Source organism: Sander lucioperca, chromosome 10 (assembly GCF_008315115.2).
Source record: "Sander lucioperca isolate FBNREF2018 chromosome 10, SLUC_FBN_1.2, whole genome shotgun sequence".
NCBI lineage: Eukaryota > Metazoa > Chordata > Actinopteri > Perciformes > Percidae > Sander > Sander lucioperca.
In genome coordinates, this window is record NC_050182.1 from 10,267,077 (window position 1) to 10,282,247 (window position 15,171).

Genomic DNA, 15,171 nt, shown 5'->3' on the forward strand with positions numbered 1-15,171 from the left:
CTACGGGATAGTTCGGACATTTTATAGTGGGGGTGTAAGAGGTGCTTATCCATAGTCAGTATATGGCGGTCGGCATGCGGCCAGTTAGGAGAAGCAGACAGGAGTACTGACACGTAAGCTAAGCAGAGTACTGCTATGGACGTGGGCAGCAGCTAAATACATTTTTAGACACCAAATAAATTGCCTACCAAAAAAAAGGAATTACACTATATTTCAATCAGGAAAGACTAATATGCAAAGGTTTATTTGTACATATGCATAATATGAAATGTACAGAGTCTTTAGAGATTAGACTCCATCGTTATACTTTTTTTTATAAGGGTTACATCATCGGTCCCTTTAGCTCGTCTCCGTTCGGCGTTTTTCGCGTCAGTCCCATCGGCGTGGCTACTAGGAAGTTGTAGGAGCCATAAATTGGGTTTGATTAGTCTTTTATTATCTTTCCTCCTTTTTGTGCTGTTGTGTATGTGCATGCGCATAGTGACGTTGTTGGTTACTGTGGGTGTCACCGGGGGTGTGGTGTCTGTATTAGTGCGTGTGTGTGTTCACCTGAGCGGGTTAGCGTTGTGTTTGGATGATTGCTGCAGGGTGAGCATGTGGAGAAACTTTCTGTTGACCGTCACCATCGTTGTCTCCTGTTACTGCACTGTCTGAGGTATCATTGCACGGCTTATGAACTGCATCAATTCAAGTAAGTGCTGTTTCTTGCTAAGCTTGTGAAATGGATCAATAAAGACATTCCATCAAGTGCAATGGTTCAGCGTGACGCGTCTTCAGTGTAAACCCACGTCTTAGCCTGCTGCGGCGTTTGGATTAGTTTCTAAATGTACATGCCGCATTAGAAGTATTCTGGGAAGAAACGCCTAAACTTTGATTTATCAACCACGTTTCCGAGGCCCTGTGCTGGATCCTGCTTAACAGGGTGAGGGTGCCCTCGGTGCTTCATTTGCTGGACGATTTTCTTCTTGTAGACCCCCTCCAACGATGGCTCTGGCGTGTCCCTGGGCAAACTGCGGCGCTGTTTTGGGTACCTCGGCGTCCCCCTGTCTGAGGGGAAAACCATCGGCCCCGCCATAATGCCTGGAGTTTCTAGGCATTACTTTAGATTCTGTAAGCATGAAAGCGTCTCTCCCGCTCGATAAATTGATGCGCATTCGCAGCATCGCTGCGTCCCACTCTTCCGCCGTCTCCATCTCTAAACGTGAGTTGCTCTCCCTTCTCGGGCGTCTCAATTTCGCCATGCGCGTAATCCCGCAGGGGCGCTCGTTTATTTCCCAGTTGCTGGACACATTGTACGATCGCGTGTCCCTAGATGACGGGCGCCGCTCCGATTTGCGTTTTTGGTCTCACCTCTTGGAGCATTGGAATGGGGTTTCCTTCTTTTATGATGAGTTGGTGCATTCTTCTGACAGCGTCGGTTTTTCACCACAAAGACAAGATCTATTCAGAGAGGAATTCAAATGGTTTGCAAATGTTCTCATAATTGCATAAACGCCTCTGTTGCCTGCAGTGTGTTGCCTCAATAAATGTCTGTTTAATCTGCTCGTCAAAGTGACCTTACTGCATTCTTTCTCTGAAATGCACAGCCAGGATGTGTCTGATGAATGAAAGCTGATGTCTCAGTGCTTCTGAATGCACCGACAGCATTTTTTTTTATTTCAGCACAGAACAGAAGGAGCACAGCAGCTGGGTGAGCAGCACACTGTTAGACTGGAAGGAAGGGATTATGTCAGCACCAGCAGGCTGACATAAACTGCCCCCATCAGACACTGGGTGGTGCTCAAGGTTGCCGTCATGTAAGAGGCATGTTAGCCTGCTCCACGTGTGAACTGGCTTCATTTTAATGAGGTTTTTATAATGCTCTTCATGATTTATGCTCTACTTTTTAAAAAGTGACAAATTCTCTACTTCACAGCATGCAAACCTGCAGTTTTAACTATTTTGCAAACTGGCAGCATGGGGCAGGTTTGTTTAGTGTGTGTCTGTAAAATATGTTTCAAGACATTAGGCTCATTTGAGATGAACTGCGCCTCGCCTGTAAAGTGTACGAGAGCAGGCGGCAGCAGGAGGGGGCAGTGGCAAGAAGAAGAAGAAAATTTATGAATCCTACTATGGCCACGGCAAGACCCGCCCTTCAATGGCATTTATTGGCCAGGCGTCCATGTTTACACAAGGTAACACAATCCTGTTTGTACAGGTCCTATCCCCTGACCAATCGGCTATCCTAACCTTAACCACTCGAGGTCAAATGCCTAACCCCAACCAATCGAGCTGCTTGGTAGGGCGGGTCTTGGCGTGGCCATAGTAGGATTCGTAAACCGGAAGTCACATCCTTTTAGGTCAGATTCCGATTTAATATGATGTTATCAGACCCATATATCAGCTTGTACACAATCTCCAGTTGTTTTTATTATGACAGAGTAGCTGTCAAAATGCTCTCCATGCAATCTGTTGCTGCTGTTAATAAACAACAGACTGTAGATGATCTGTAATCTGAACGGATTTAGTCTAATCTGATTTCTAAACGTAACTATCAACACATATGTTTTCTGTACAGAATAAGCCTTTAAATCAGACAAATAGCAGTTAAAATCCCTTCAATTCAAAAACTATAAAAAGTGTATATAAAACGTCATCATGTTGAGTCAATTCTGAACCAATCAGCTGTTAGATCAGCGGAGAGCCAGGCGTTTCCCATCATGTCCTGGGCCTTGCAGTCGGTGAAAAGCAACTGCGCTGCCTGCATCTCAAACCTTGATCTCGTGAGGTTATCGTTGCCCACGTGTGCATGACGTCAGAGCAAGTCGGGATCAAGTCGGACACAAATCTAACCGGTATGCATTGGGCGGCAATCGCCGCTGAACCGATTCTGCGCAGACCTGGCTCATCTCGAAAGAGCCTTGTATTGAGCGGTCCAGTTTGGATTTCTAAAGCCTTTGAACACTCACGCAGGGGATTTCAGTTATTCTGGCTGATTAGACCTCTGCTCAGGTTGAAGGTGGTGCCGGAGCTTTGATGGTAATTCATTACATCACAGTTTTCATCTACCAATAAGAAGGATAAAAGGTGTCATTTGTCCTGCCTTATCAGGTGCAACAAAGCTAACAGGAGGCTCAGGAAGATGTCAATCAATCAGTGTAACCACACAGTCCTGGGAAGAGGTCTAGTCAGCCAGAATAACTGAAAACACGTGTGGGTGTCCATGACCTTTAACACTAAAATATATTAGAAAACAGGATAACATCACCTATTGAGAGGATTTCTTTTGGACAAAAGAGGAAAACTCAAATACGCAATCAAAACTCAACTAAAAGATACTCTGTTATACCCAACCCATTCTCACGCCTTCTATTAACGTAACTATTTACGTTTGTAAATAGTTACGTTATTTGGATTTATTGATTCGTGTACAGGTCACGATTTTCTCGTTTATTTCGTGTACAGGTCACGATTTTCGAACGTTACGATTTCATGAACTGCCATGACACTGGGCTGCTCTGGGGGACGCAACAACGGGGAAATTAAACACCACAACGGGGAAAATAAACGCCACACGCCGGCGACAACAACAGGACGGACCGCCACACGCGGCCACAACGGGGAAATTAAACGCCACACGCCGGCGACAACAACGGGACCGCCACACGGGGACGCCATCCCCGGGCGTAGGGACACGATCCACGGTCTCTGTGGTACGCAACAACGGGGACATGAAACGCCGCAACAACGGGACGGTTGATGTTAGGAAAAGAAGAACTGGGAAAGGTACCGTCACCCTAAGGACACATCGAAAACAACGGGACGGTTGTGGTTAGGAAGAGAATAACGTGGAAAGGAACTGCAACACGGCGGACGTGATCCCCGGTCTCCTGTAAGTCCTGTATTGTTTGACCCATCCGCCACCCCGACCAACCTCCCTGCGCGGATTTACTACTCCCTACCATTGTCGTGTTGTGATTACAAAACATGCTTCCCATTTAAATACATTAAATTAAAATTCATAATCACCACACGAAAAAAAACACATAATCGTGTCCTGTTCACGAATCAATAGATTCAATAACATAACCATTTCACGAACTGCCATGAGACTGGGCTGTTATACCACACATACCAGAGAGTTTACTGTAAAAATGTTAATTCTAAATTATAACAAATTATGTATTATTCATGAATCACTACTACTTAAACTAAACCCTTTATGTTTGCTGCAAACACAACACAGTGTGGGTCATGAATGGCTGTCAGACAAGCTGCTGTTGTATAATTAATGGAGCTTCACAACTTTGTAAAGGCCCCGTGTTGAGTGTCTCCAGACTGCATTGTGCGCAGTCCGAAAGAGGGCTGCGTTTAACTTTAAATGCTTCTTTGCCCTACTTATGTTAATGGAGACAGAGGATGCAAGGCCGCCTGTCTGTGCTGCAGTCTGAGTCAAGATGTCCATTTCATTATAAGCTGACTGACTGATGTAACCAGCAGACGCTTTTGAAGTGAAATGTCAACATCCTCAGCGTCGCTGTGGTTAGTATTAGCATACGCACTTCCAGTCTTCAGCAGAGAGCTCTCAAATTAACATTTCTCTTCAAATATCATCGGATAAAGAAGCCCAGATATTTTTAGGAATCCACTAACAGTTACTTGTACTGAGGGATTTAACTGGTTCCTTTGGTTTGAATACTCAGACTAAAGGAGACACTTAGAGCCACTTTTCCATGATTTCTGACTTGAATCTCTTAATAAAAACGTTATATTAATCGATAAAGAAAATAATTTCGTGCTGCCGCAAGGTATGCTAAAAGTTTAATTTTGAATGTGTGAAATAATCCACCACAAAGTCCTGTGTAAGCTTTACCAATCTGTGCACATTCGTAATTTAAAGTGAGTCAGTAAACTCTGGACCAAGAGCTGACTGTATGTGTTTTTCTATAAGATGAATTACAATTAACGGCTCAGTATTTTTATTTTTGTGACTAGTAAACATCTCATTTCACAGGAATGCATTATTGAATCACTCCGGAAAAAAGGTCAAAGCAGGAGTCATCAAGCACCTGATGTATAAATGTAATGCAACCCTGTCTGTACAAAGACAAGATCTTTTTAGATAGGAATTTAAATGTTTGTAAATGCTCTCATAAACCCCTGCATTGTGTTGCTTCAATAAATGTCTATTTCATCAACTAGTCAAAGTGATCTTACTGTATTCTCTCTGAAATGCACAGCCAGGATGTGTCTGATGAATGAAAGACTGTCTCAGAGCCTCCAGGGACTGACGGTATTTAACGTGCCAGCGTTATCCCTTCGGAATAAAAACAGGAGCAGAGCTGCTGGTTGAGCACCGCACTGTTGGATCGAGAAAGGAATGACGTCAAGACCCGACAGCTGGCTGACATGAAATATCCCAGTCAGACACTGGGTGGTGCTCAAAGTCTGTTCCACATCTGAACAGGCTTACATTACTCAGGTTGACATAAATCAGAAACCTATCTGGATGTAAACCTGCTGTCTAAGTCTTGACTTCAAATGGTGCAAACTCAGGGTCTGGCTCAAGGGGACAGAATTCTGTAATATGAATCTGTAAAATGTTCTTAGGGATAGTTCAGATATTTTGAAGTGGGGTTGTATGGAGGTACGCATCCACAGTTTGGGTATTCCTACAGTAGATGGTTGTTGGCACACCACCAGATTGGAGAATCAAGCAAAAAAGTACAAGACACCGAAGCCAAGCAATGTCGGGTACTGCTGTTGAAGATGGCAGCCGCTAAATATATTTACCGCTTTACTTTGCCGTCAGACAGGGGAATCCAAACTAACCCTTTCAAACACCAAAGTCACACAACGAGCCAGCTGTAGACCAGATTTTTAGGTAGGCCTTTTATTTTAAGGGTTTAGCTTCAGCCTGCTTCCATAGCAGTACAACGCTAAGCTTCCGTGTCGGTACTCCTGCCCGTTCGCCAAACAGAGGGGCGTGGCAGCCACCATCTACAGTATATTGTAGCTAATACTTGACAGTGTTGATAAGTACCTCATACAACCCCAGTTCAAAATGTTAAAACTATTCCTTAAAATACATTAAGTCCTGCTAGCTTCTTAAAATAAGAGACATGTGAAAACAGGATGATCATTTTTTTATTAAGATGGACTTTTCATAGACAAAAAAGAACTGAGTTTCGATTGCAGTGATGTATCTTTTGGAACATTACAAGGTGCCGTGACAACAGTGCATCCCTAAAGTGACATTCTTAGTATACAATTGTAGTAGAGTTATTGATTCAATGTGAATATTAGACTTGGTCTCACTTAGAACCAGCGTCCTTGCATTTCATGGCGCTTTCATTCTCGTCTATGAAGAAGTCATTGCAGGCGACGGTCAGTGCAGCAACCAGAACGACAAACTCCTGGAAGTCCACTTCACCGTCCTTGTTTTCATCCAGTTCGTGCATAATCTTTTCGACCACCATGGGGTCCTTGCTGCCCTACAAACAGAAGCATCACGATGAAAAAAAAAAAAATTATCCCACCACCCATTGTGTGTTGGTCAATTTAATGTTATAAATTGGTCCTTCCCTTACACTTTAAGTTTGGAAAAGTGTATTTATCATGAATCTGCAATTCACAAAAGGGAAATGCCTTAATTTCTATCTTCATTGGCCAAGATGTGCAACCATCATTTGTTTTATAGAAACTACTTATTTGTGATTTTTAGTTAAAGTAATCGGTTTATTTGGTTAATGAAATAAATGTTTTGTCTTAATCCGCCCAGAGAAGATGTAGCTGTACCTTTCTGGTATGCAATTACCTCCACCTTATGTTTTCGTCTCAGCTTATCTGTTGGCAGCATTACATTTAAAAAAAACTGGCCCCGATTTTCATGAAACTAAGGAAAGAGGGCCATTAAACAAATTTTTCACTTTCAACAACAAGAGAAAGGGCATGCCTTGGGGGAGGTCTGCGCTCTTTGAGTGTCCTTAGTTTTTAATGTATTGTGACAACTTTTGGTTACAGTCCAGTCAATAGTCTCGCTTACTGGATGAACATTGCAGGAATAAAGCCTGACATCCGCTTTATCCCTCCCCTTCAGCTATCCATTTTTGCAAGACACCGTCGCTGCATCGGGGGCTTAGCGCCCCGAGACGATTGAGATTGGTTTATAAGAAATTTAGACACAAAACATTTCTCCCCCCAATTCCAGAATAGATAAGACCATAGTTCAGGGCTGAGGCGACAGATCTGGCAATGCAAGATCACGGTGAACAAAGATACTCACTGCCAGGAAATCGGAGAGTTCTCCCTGCAACAGGTTCTTCAGCTCGGCTTTGCTCAGCTTGTACTTGTCCCCTTCTTTTCCAGAGTAGGAGTGGAACACTGCAATGAGGCCCTCCATAGAAGTTTGCAGGTGGGAACACATTTTTTAAATCCTTAAAATATAAAAAAGACAAATCAAGAAGTCTTATTAAAAAACATTACTAACAGTTGAAGTCTATAAAAAAAAAAGGTAAAATGGCATTTCAGCAATGTTGTGTATTTCCGCTGGGAAAAAAAATAAGCCTATTAAGACTAAGGGTTCTAGCAATCAAAAAGTGTGTTTCAGATCAGTATGCAAAGGAACAGCAGCCTACATTAGCTCTGGTGCAGAAGACATTTTGAGTGCAAGAATATAGATGACTTTCAGTGGGGGGCTGAAGAAAAGAAAGAAATCCCTACAGTTATCAGGTTGCCCAAGATGTGGAGGTGTTGCTGAAGGGAAGAGGGGGAGATGTTGCAGTGAAGTTTTTATCTACTGGCACACAATGGATGCACAAATTGGAAAATATAAGACATTCTGCATGCTCACATTCTGTTTTCATGTGGGAAAACATCAAGATGTTGTTGTGATGGCTAATCGCACCAACATAAAAGGGAAGTGAACATTGGTGGAATGCAACCAAGTACATTTACTCAAGTACTGTACAAATTTGAGGTACTTGTACTTTGAGTTTTTTCATGCCACTTTCTACTTCTACTCTACTACATCTCAGAGAGAAATATAATGTACTTAAAATGTTTGAACACATGTTTATAAAATGTTTTTTATAAACACTATATACCTACAAGTACACTTAAAATGATTAGTGGACTGAACACTTGATTGACAGTTTGACAGACAACTGTTTTGATCATTTCTAGATTCTAAAATGGGAGGGATTTCCTTAACTTAATACTTTAGGTACATTTTGCTGATGATACTTAAATTTTACTGAACACTTCCAGTAGAGGACTTTTACTTGTAAGTCTTTTTACAGTGTGGTAAAAGTACTTCGGGGGGAGAATCTTCACCCTTTTGAGCGTCAAACACTTTCATTTCCTGCATTCTGGTGAATTTTTCCAAAACAATGTCCCTTTTCTGCATGCAAATGTAATCTTTATGTAAATATTGATTAATCTGCTGTATTGTTCAAAGGATTCTGCCGATTCAAAACATTACTTGTTTTGGGATTTTTCATAATTAGGAAAAAAAACAAAAAAAAACAACTATGCACATCTTATTTGCACCTCTTTGACTTCATTACACTGGGCAGTTTTGATTATCCCCCATAAATGTCACCTATGAGGTATTGAAAGACAAGGCATTTTTCAATACATTAACGAGGCAATTCGGTCGGTGCCTAAAAAGTATCCAATTCGGTACCCAGCCCTACTAATGAACAGTAGTCAAACCAAACTCTGGTTAAAAAAAAAAAAACACAGGCTGATATCTGTGCCAAACTCAGCTTGAGGACAAATTAACAAAAAAATATATTGTTGGAGGAAGGTCATGAATGAGAGCCAAGAGTTAAACAGTTTAAATATCTAACCTTACACCTACCCCTCAGCCGTCAGACACCTGAGAAGCTGCTACAGGGGGGGCTGAGTCATTTCACCTCCACCCTCAATGATTCAGGGGAGGGAGGACAAAGGACAGACCCCCCCGCAGGGCAGCTTTCACATAAATACAGAAATCTAAATCATGGCTTGCATTACCTTCTATAAAACGTCCTGATGCCCTAATGCCGAGGAATAACTCCTGTCGGTCATGTTACATCATCTAAATGAATGACGATGCTTATCGATGAGTGGAGACGTGCTCACGTTAATAATGCAGGGCTGCTCTACTATCTGTAGCCTATGCGAGAGTCTGAGTGACTAACTCTCAATCTACAGTTAGAGAGCCACAAGTGCTACGTCACATTCCCCTAATTAGTCTCGATGATTGCCGTTAATCATTTATACCCGCTGCGATCGGGGGAGCTAATTAAAAGCCTTCGAACGCCAGTGCAAAGCTGGGACTCATTAACTGACAGACTACAAGCATGAACATTTTGGAAATGTTAAAACCAGACTGCAGATGCCAGATGCCATTCCCAGTGAAAAACACATAAAAACATACCCTATGTTTTACCATGTTCCCTCTTTTTGGAAGTCTAACCTGGCAGATGTGATCGCGCTCATTGTTAAAGCTTCTTGCTCTTCCATGGTTAAATAACAAACAAGCACACACAAAAAAGCAGGAACTCACCTGAACAGTGACGCTAACAGCTGCTGGTGGAAGTGGCCTCAGCTCTCATCTCATCAGTTATATATAGGCTCCTCTCACCTACGTGCAAAGCAATCAGAATCAGATAGGCGCCTCCCTCCGGACAGCAGGGACATCACCTGCTGCCCAGGTGAGCCGCAGGCCGGGCCATGTAAGGTCACCACAGGCGGTTTATTACAGCTGATGAGACACAGCTGCGAGTTATCACACGGATGTGAACATTTAGGTCCAAAAAGTGGAAGCCAGCATGTTTAATAGAACCCTGCACACACACTACCAATGTTAGTAGTTATCAAAAAGAAGTAACCAGCAGTGGTGGAATGGAGATTTATTCAAGTACTGTCCTTAGGTACAAATTTAAAGTAGGGTGAGTATTGTTAAATTGGGACACTTTCTGAAAATTTGAATTCTGGAACAATTTACAGAATTTTCCAAATGTCTAAGCTCCCAACATAATAGCTTTCTATCTTTCTATAAACATCAACCTCCAACATGCAAAAGAAAAATAAAAGGTTCATTAAATATATTCAAACTTTCATTCAATATATTCAAGGTTCATTAAATATTTTCAGACTTTCATTCCATATATTTAAACATCACACACACATACATATATAATCTCCTAAAATTATAAATATATATAAACATGCATACAGGGTGCAAAGTGCAATTTTCTGCAGGGGTGGGGGGGACGTGAGGGATTTCCAGCCTTCTGGTGTTCATATCCCTACCTCAGTGGAATTTTTAATAAAAAATTCATCATTATGTGTTTTGGCATGGCTGGCCTAGTGGCACTATATCCATGGTACTGAAAGGGGGATTTAATTCTTGCATGTTTGGCTTTGTTGTGCATGATCAAAAACATCCCTGCCTATGATTTTTTTTCTCAAACTGCACCCTGTATATATAGGCCATATATTCACCTCTTTTCCCACTTTGTTCTTAGCTGTTGTGTTTATATCAAGAAATAGGCTGAAGCAATCCCTTCCTTTTTCCTGCCATGGCTCTGCCCTGTGTGCTGCCTGTGTTCATGCCTCGCTTATGTTTATTAGGTGTGACTAATGCTTTCCTGCAACATCATTTGCAATAAGGGAAATTATTATGCTTGAATGACTGGTGCAACTAGCAATACAAATTAAGTTCAGGCCGGTCAAGTGAAATCATCTTTTCACTGAATGCAAACCATTGGGGTTGATTTACATCAGTATCTTCAGGTGACCGATATAAAAGAGTCATGGATATTTGCATGCCTCTAAAAATTTAACATGGGGCCTCAGTGCTCAACACTAATGTACATTTGATACAGAACTGCAAATTGAAAAAAAAAAAAGGTCACAGCAGTCAGCATTGCTGGCTGTGCTCCAGTATCCACCCCCCTTTGTGTTTCCCACTTCCCTGTGTCTTCTCCAATCCAACTTTCTTCATGAAGCACATTTAAAAACAACAGAGTTGAGCCAGTGTTATGGAGGATATATCCTCCATATAGTGCAGCGCATTAATAAGCAAAAAGGGTCACACTAACAGAGACAGCATGTTATATAATAAATAAATAAAACCCAGGGACTGATAAACACAAAGAGACACAATAAAACAATGGACAAGGAAACATTTCAAAAGACAATGAGTATAAATGAGTCTTTCGACATGATTAAAAAAAGGCATTGTGGGGGCCGTCCTCACACGGAGGGAGCTCGTTTCACATTTTCGGGGCGATAGCTAGATGCGAGGAAGGGAGGCAAGTGGAGGAGGAGGTTGAGTCGTTCTCTGCATCTCATGTTGCTTAAATGGTGCCATGTCATTTCTCTGACACTCCATTGTTCCGACCTCTCAATAACCCGAAAAATTCCCTTTGGTCCTACAGCCCACTAGTCCGACGTCCACCAGTGATATTAAGAATCCCACTATGGCCACCCCAAGAATCACCTTTCAATAGCATTTCTTGGCCAGACGTCCATGCTTACACAAGGTAACGTAACCCCATCTGTACAGGTCCTATCCCCTGACCAATCGGCTATCCTAACCTTAATCACCCAAGGTCAAATGCCTAACCCCAACCAATAGATCTGCCTCGTAGGGTGGATCTTGGCGTGGCCATAGTGGGATTCGTAATTTCGCCACCAAAGGGACGTCAGACTAGTGGGCTGTAGGACCAATGGGAATTTTTCGGGTTATTGAGAGATCGGAACAATGGAGCGTCAGAGAAATGGGCAGTCCCCGCTTAAATTGCCTCCTCGAGGCCTCCACTTGCCTCCCTTCCTCGCGTCTTAGTCCCTCCCACCGAGGGGGGGAAGGAGGAGGAAATGTGTTGAGACATCCTTTCCTCTGAAGCATTACGTGAATAAGTCAGCTGTATGGGCAGAGTTAGCAACTCCTTCAGCTGCAAGGCTTCCGGGAAGGCTGCTCTCATGTATCCTCGCCTATAGCTCATCGATGATCCCCTCGTCGATGCTCACTCCTCGGTCCTCGGGGCAGAAATAAGAACTTTGAGACGGCCTTCACCGAGGAGGGACAGGACAACTTCCGGTTCAGCCGAGGAGTCAAGGAGCAAATCAAATAAGGGTGATGAGATTCAGCTAATGTCTATTATATTAGTATATTTTATGCCCGTACTCATTCATGTACTGTAACTTTTGGACGCAAATTTCTTTATTAATTTGGTAGACTCATTACCCTGGAATCCAGAGTTCTCGCAAGAGCACAATTTGAATTTGCTCAGCGAGTCACTCTGGCATTGAGTAATGATGCTCATTAACTATGCCCTTGTAGCTGAGCTGCACCAATCACATCGATGTATCCGATATAGGTGGGCCAGAGGCGAGCTAAACAGATGACGACAGCGCTGCGACGTCAAAGTCATTAGTAAACATTGCAAGATGGCTAAAGATGAACACCAGTTGTTTGAAATGGCTTTGGCAGCTACAACGAACGAATTAGACTTGGCTTTTTATCTAAAAGAGGAACAGAAGACGGAGCTTGATTTGTTCCTTTGCAAGAAGGACGTTTTTGCTATTTGGCCGACCAGATACGGCAAGAGTTTAATCTACCAGTTAGCTCCACTGGTAGCTATGCGTTTGGAGCTCTGGATACGTCACCCTGTGTATTGTTGTGATTGGTCGTAGTGTTATCCAATTGCGTGCAGTGAGATTTTCAAATGCATGCTTGGTGCCACCCCTTGAGTTGGGCCATTTTCATTACTCATTGCCAGACCCTTAATCTTTCGGATTTGGGTCTGCATTTCCAGGCTAGAGACTCTTGGTATTGGTCCCTATAACAGAATGTATTGTCTCATTTTTAAATGTATAACAAGGACGTTGACAACGTGATAAAATTGCTGTGTCTTTTGGGCTAATATCATATTCACAAGGCCAGATGTCTTCAGTTTCTTTCCAGTAACAAATTGTTTTATGGTGAACTTCAGACATTATTTGACTCTGTATGCAAAGTATAAAAAAAAATAAAAAAATAAAAATAACCTTTAAAGACTTCTCCTCTCCTGAGGAACACTATAGACAATATTGCCAGATGATTTAAGTTGGTTATTTATTTTTTATGAACTGAAACTATAAGCTGTATATTTATGTGCACATTGTGAAAATACTCCCTGTACTGTTATGTTTTTTATATTAAGTAATAGTAATAATACTGTGTTGGTGTTTTTCTCTCTCTCACTCTCCCTCTCTCTCTCCCTCTCCTTTGGAGGACTGCAGGGGGTACGTGAGATATTTAACAAAATGTTTAATAGTTACAAGGCTGTTGTCCAGAACATTGTTACTCTTTATGTAGACTTTTTTTTTCCTGCCAAAAATGTGACATTTGTGTTGCCTTCTTTGAACCTATCATGCCTTCCTTCCTTCTAATGTCAGTTTACAAGTTTCTCGCTTTTTTCGAAGTTATGTCACGGTTTTTGAAGTTTTTGATAAAATTTTAACCTATTCTTGCCTTACTCCCTTCATTCTACCATCTTTTTCCAAGGTTTTTTCTTTTTTACCGTTTTTCTCTCCTTTTCTCATCAGCATTTAAATGTTTTTTTCAGTTACAAGGCTGTTGTTTAGTAAATCTATCACTGACAGCGCTGTTTTGTTCCTCTTTATATGGACTTTTATTCTACCAAAAAATTATTGCCGCTGGTCAGGTGGTACTTGGCTTAAAGAAACAATTCAAAAGGGGTATATTATTGAAAAAAGTTTGAGAACCACTGCTCTACAGGGCTGTCATCCCCCTCCCCCCCCTCTGCCCTGTGCCTCAGCCACAGGCATCTTATCGTCTCCGTTCTCTGTTGACCTGCAATAAACCTTAAACTTCACCTAACCCTGTGTCAGTGTCCTGTGTTTTGGTCCACCCTTGTGACATCACAACATTTGCAGTATGAGATCATCTGGCACGATTTGCTTCTCAGCACACAAGCACAAATGTACACAGCACACCATTTTACTGTGAAGTTATTTCCTGTGGCAGTGCAAACTGAGATTAAAACATGTCTTTAATGGTCTGGCGTTATCTTGAAACAAGGTCATGTTTCCAAATTCAACATTTTGCTACATTATTAATGAAAACCTGAGCCAGATTTTCTATTCTTGATTTGAGGAAAAGTAAAGATGAAATCCTTTCGTTGACTTGATTAACTGAGACCAACTGGATGTGCGATAAAGAGCCTCTCAACTATCTTTTGTGTCCGAAAACCAAAGGATCCATCTCTGATTACTGATCAGAGATGGTCTAAAACCAGCTGCAGAAATCCACAAGTAGTGGATAAGTGACAATCATCTAACATAATCACACTTTTACAGTCATGACTATTATTCAGTTGCAAAATAATGCATAAATACAAGAATTATTTAACAAGTAATACAAATGAGACACATACTGTATTTTAACAAGGCAGAGAATACAGAAATACAATATCGAGTCTGCATAAAATATAAACATGGCTGCTTTGCGTATATGATTCTGCACACAATAGTTGTAATACTTTAAAGAAGTAATTTTGTGTTACATGAAAACATGCCTTCTATTAAAAAAATGCATTTAATACATAATACATTTCACATCTCTCTCTCTCTCTCTCTCTCTCTCTCTCTCTCTCTCTCTCTCTCTCTCTCTCTCTCTCTCTCTCTTCTGTCTCTCTGTGGGACATCAACCAGTAAATAATAAGTTCAAGGTCGCCATCTACTGGCCATTTGCAAACTCTAAGAATGGCCGCGTGAACTTGTAAAAAATTAAAAGTGACTGCATTTAATTGTTACACAATAGGCTACTGATTCAACACTGAAAGTGAGAGGAAAGAAGTAATTTGGAAAATAAAGAAGTACTTTAAAATAACAAATTTAAATATTTTTTAAGAAACATTAATCATCATCACGTGTGAGCTCAACTCAACTCAAATCCATCAATAAAAAATACAAAGGTGCTGCTGACCAACAATTGAAAACAGGGACTCTAAGGACTTAGACAAACAGCACAACCAGATCAAGTTAAAAAAGATATTTGGCAGCAATCAAATGAGTGATTATCTGACCATACATGTTTAATTAGTCCAGGAGCAGTCAACTTGAAAATAGAAAGTGCTGGAGCGCTATGAATTCCCATTTTTTTGTTTTTTTAGACTTTCTTCACTTGTATGC

At 41.5% G+C, this 15,171-nt stretch overlaps 1 protein-coding gene across 3 annotated transcripts; it reads right to left on the reverse strand.

Annotated features, from left to right (window-relative positions):
* Window positions 1-6,106: 6,106 nt before the first annotated feature.
* s100a1 (S100 calcium binding protein A1) lies at window positions 6,107-9,657 on the reverse strand. Of its 3 annotated transcripts, none has more exons than XM_031298503.2 (3): window positions 9,533-9,657; window positions 7,265-7,415; window positions 6,107-6,473 (listed from the first exon to the last, which is right to left on the reverse strand). In XM_031298503.2, exons 2-3 carry the CDS (start codon window positions 7,403-7,405, stop codon window positions 6,294-6,296), a joined length of 321 nt encoding a protein of 106 aa, XP_031154363.1. In that variant the 5' UTR covers window positions 7,406-7,415; window positions 9,533-9,657; the 3' UTR covers window positions 6,107-6,293. The 3 variants fall into 3 exon arrangements, with proteins under 3 accessions (XP_031154363.1, XP_035861970.1, XP_035861971.1); XM_036006077.1 differs by lacking the exon at window positions 9,533-9,657 and adding an exon at window positions 9,443-9,466; XM_036006078.1 differs by lacking the exon at window positions 9,533-9,657 and adding an exon at window positions 8,998-9,021.
* Between the last annotated feature and the right edge of the window lie 5,514 nt (window positions 9,658-15,171).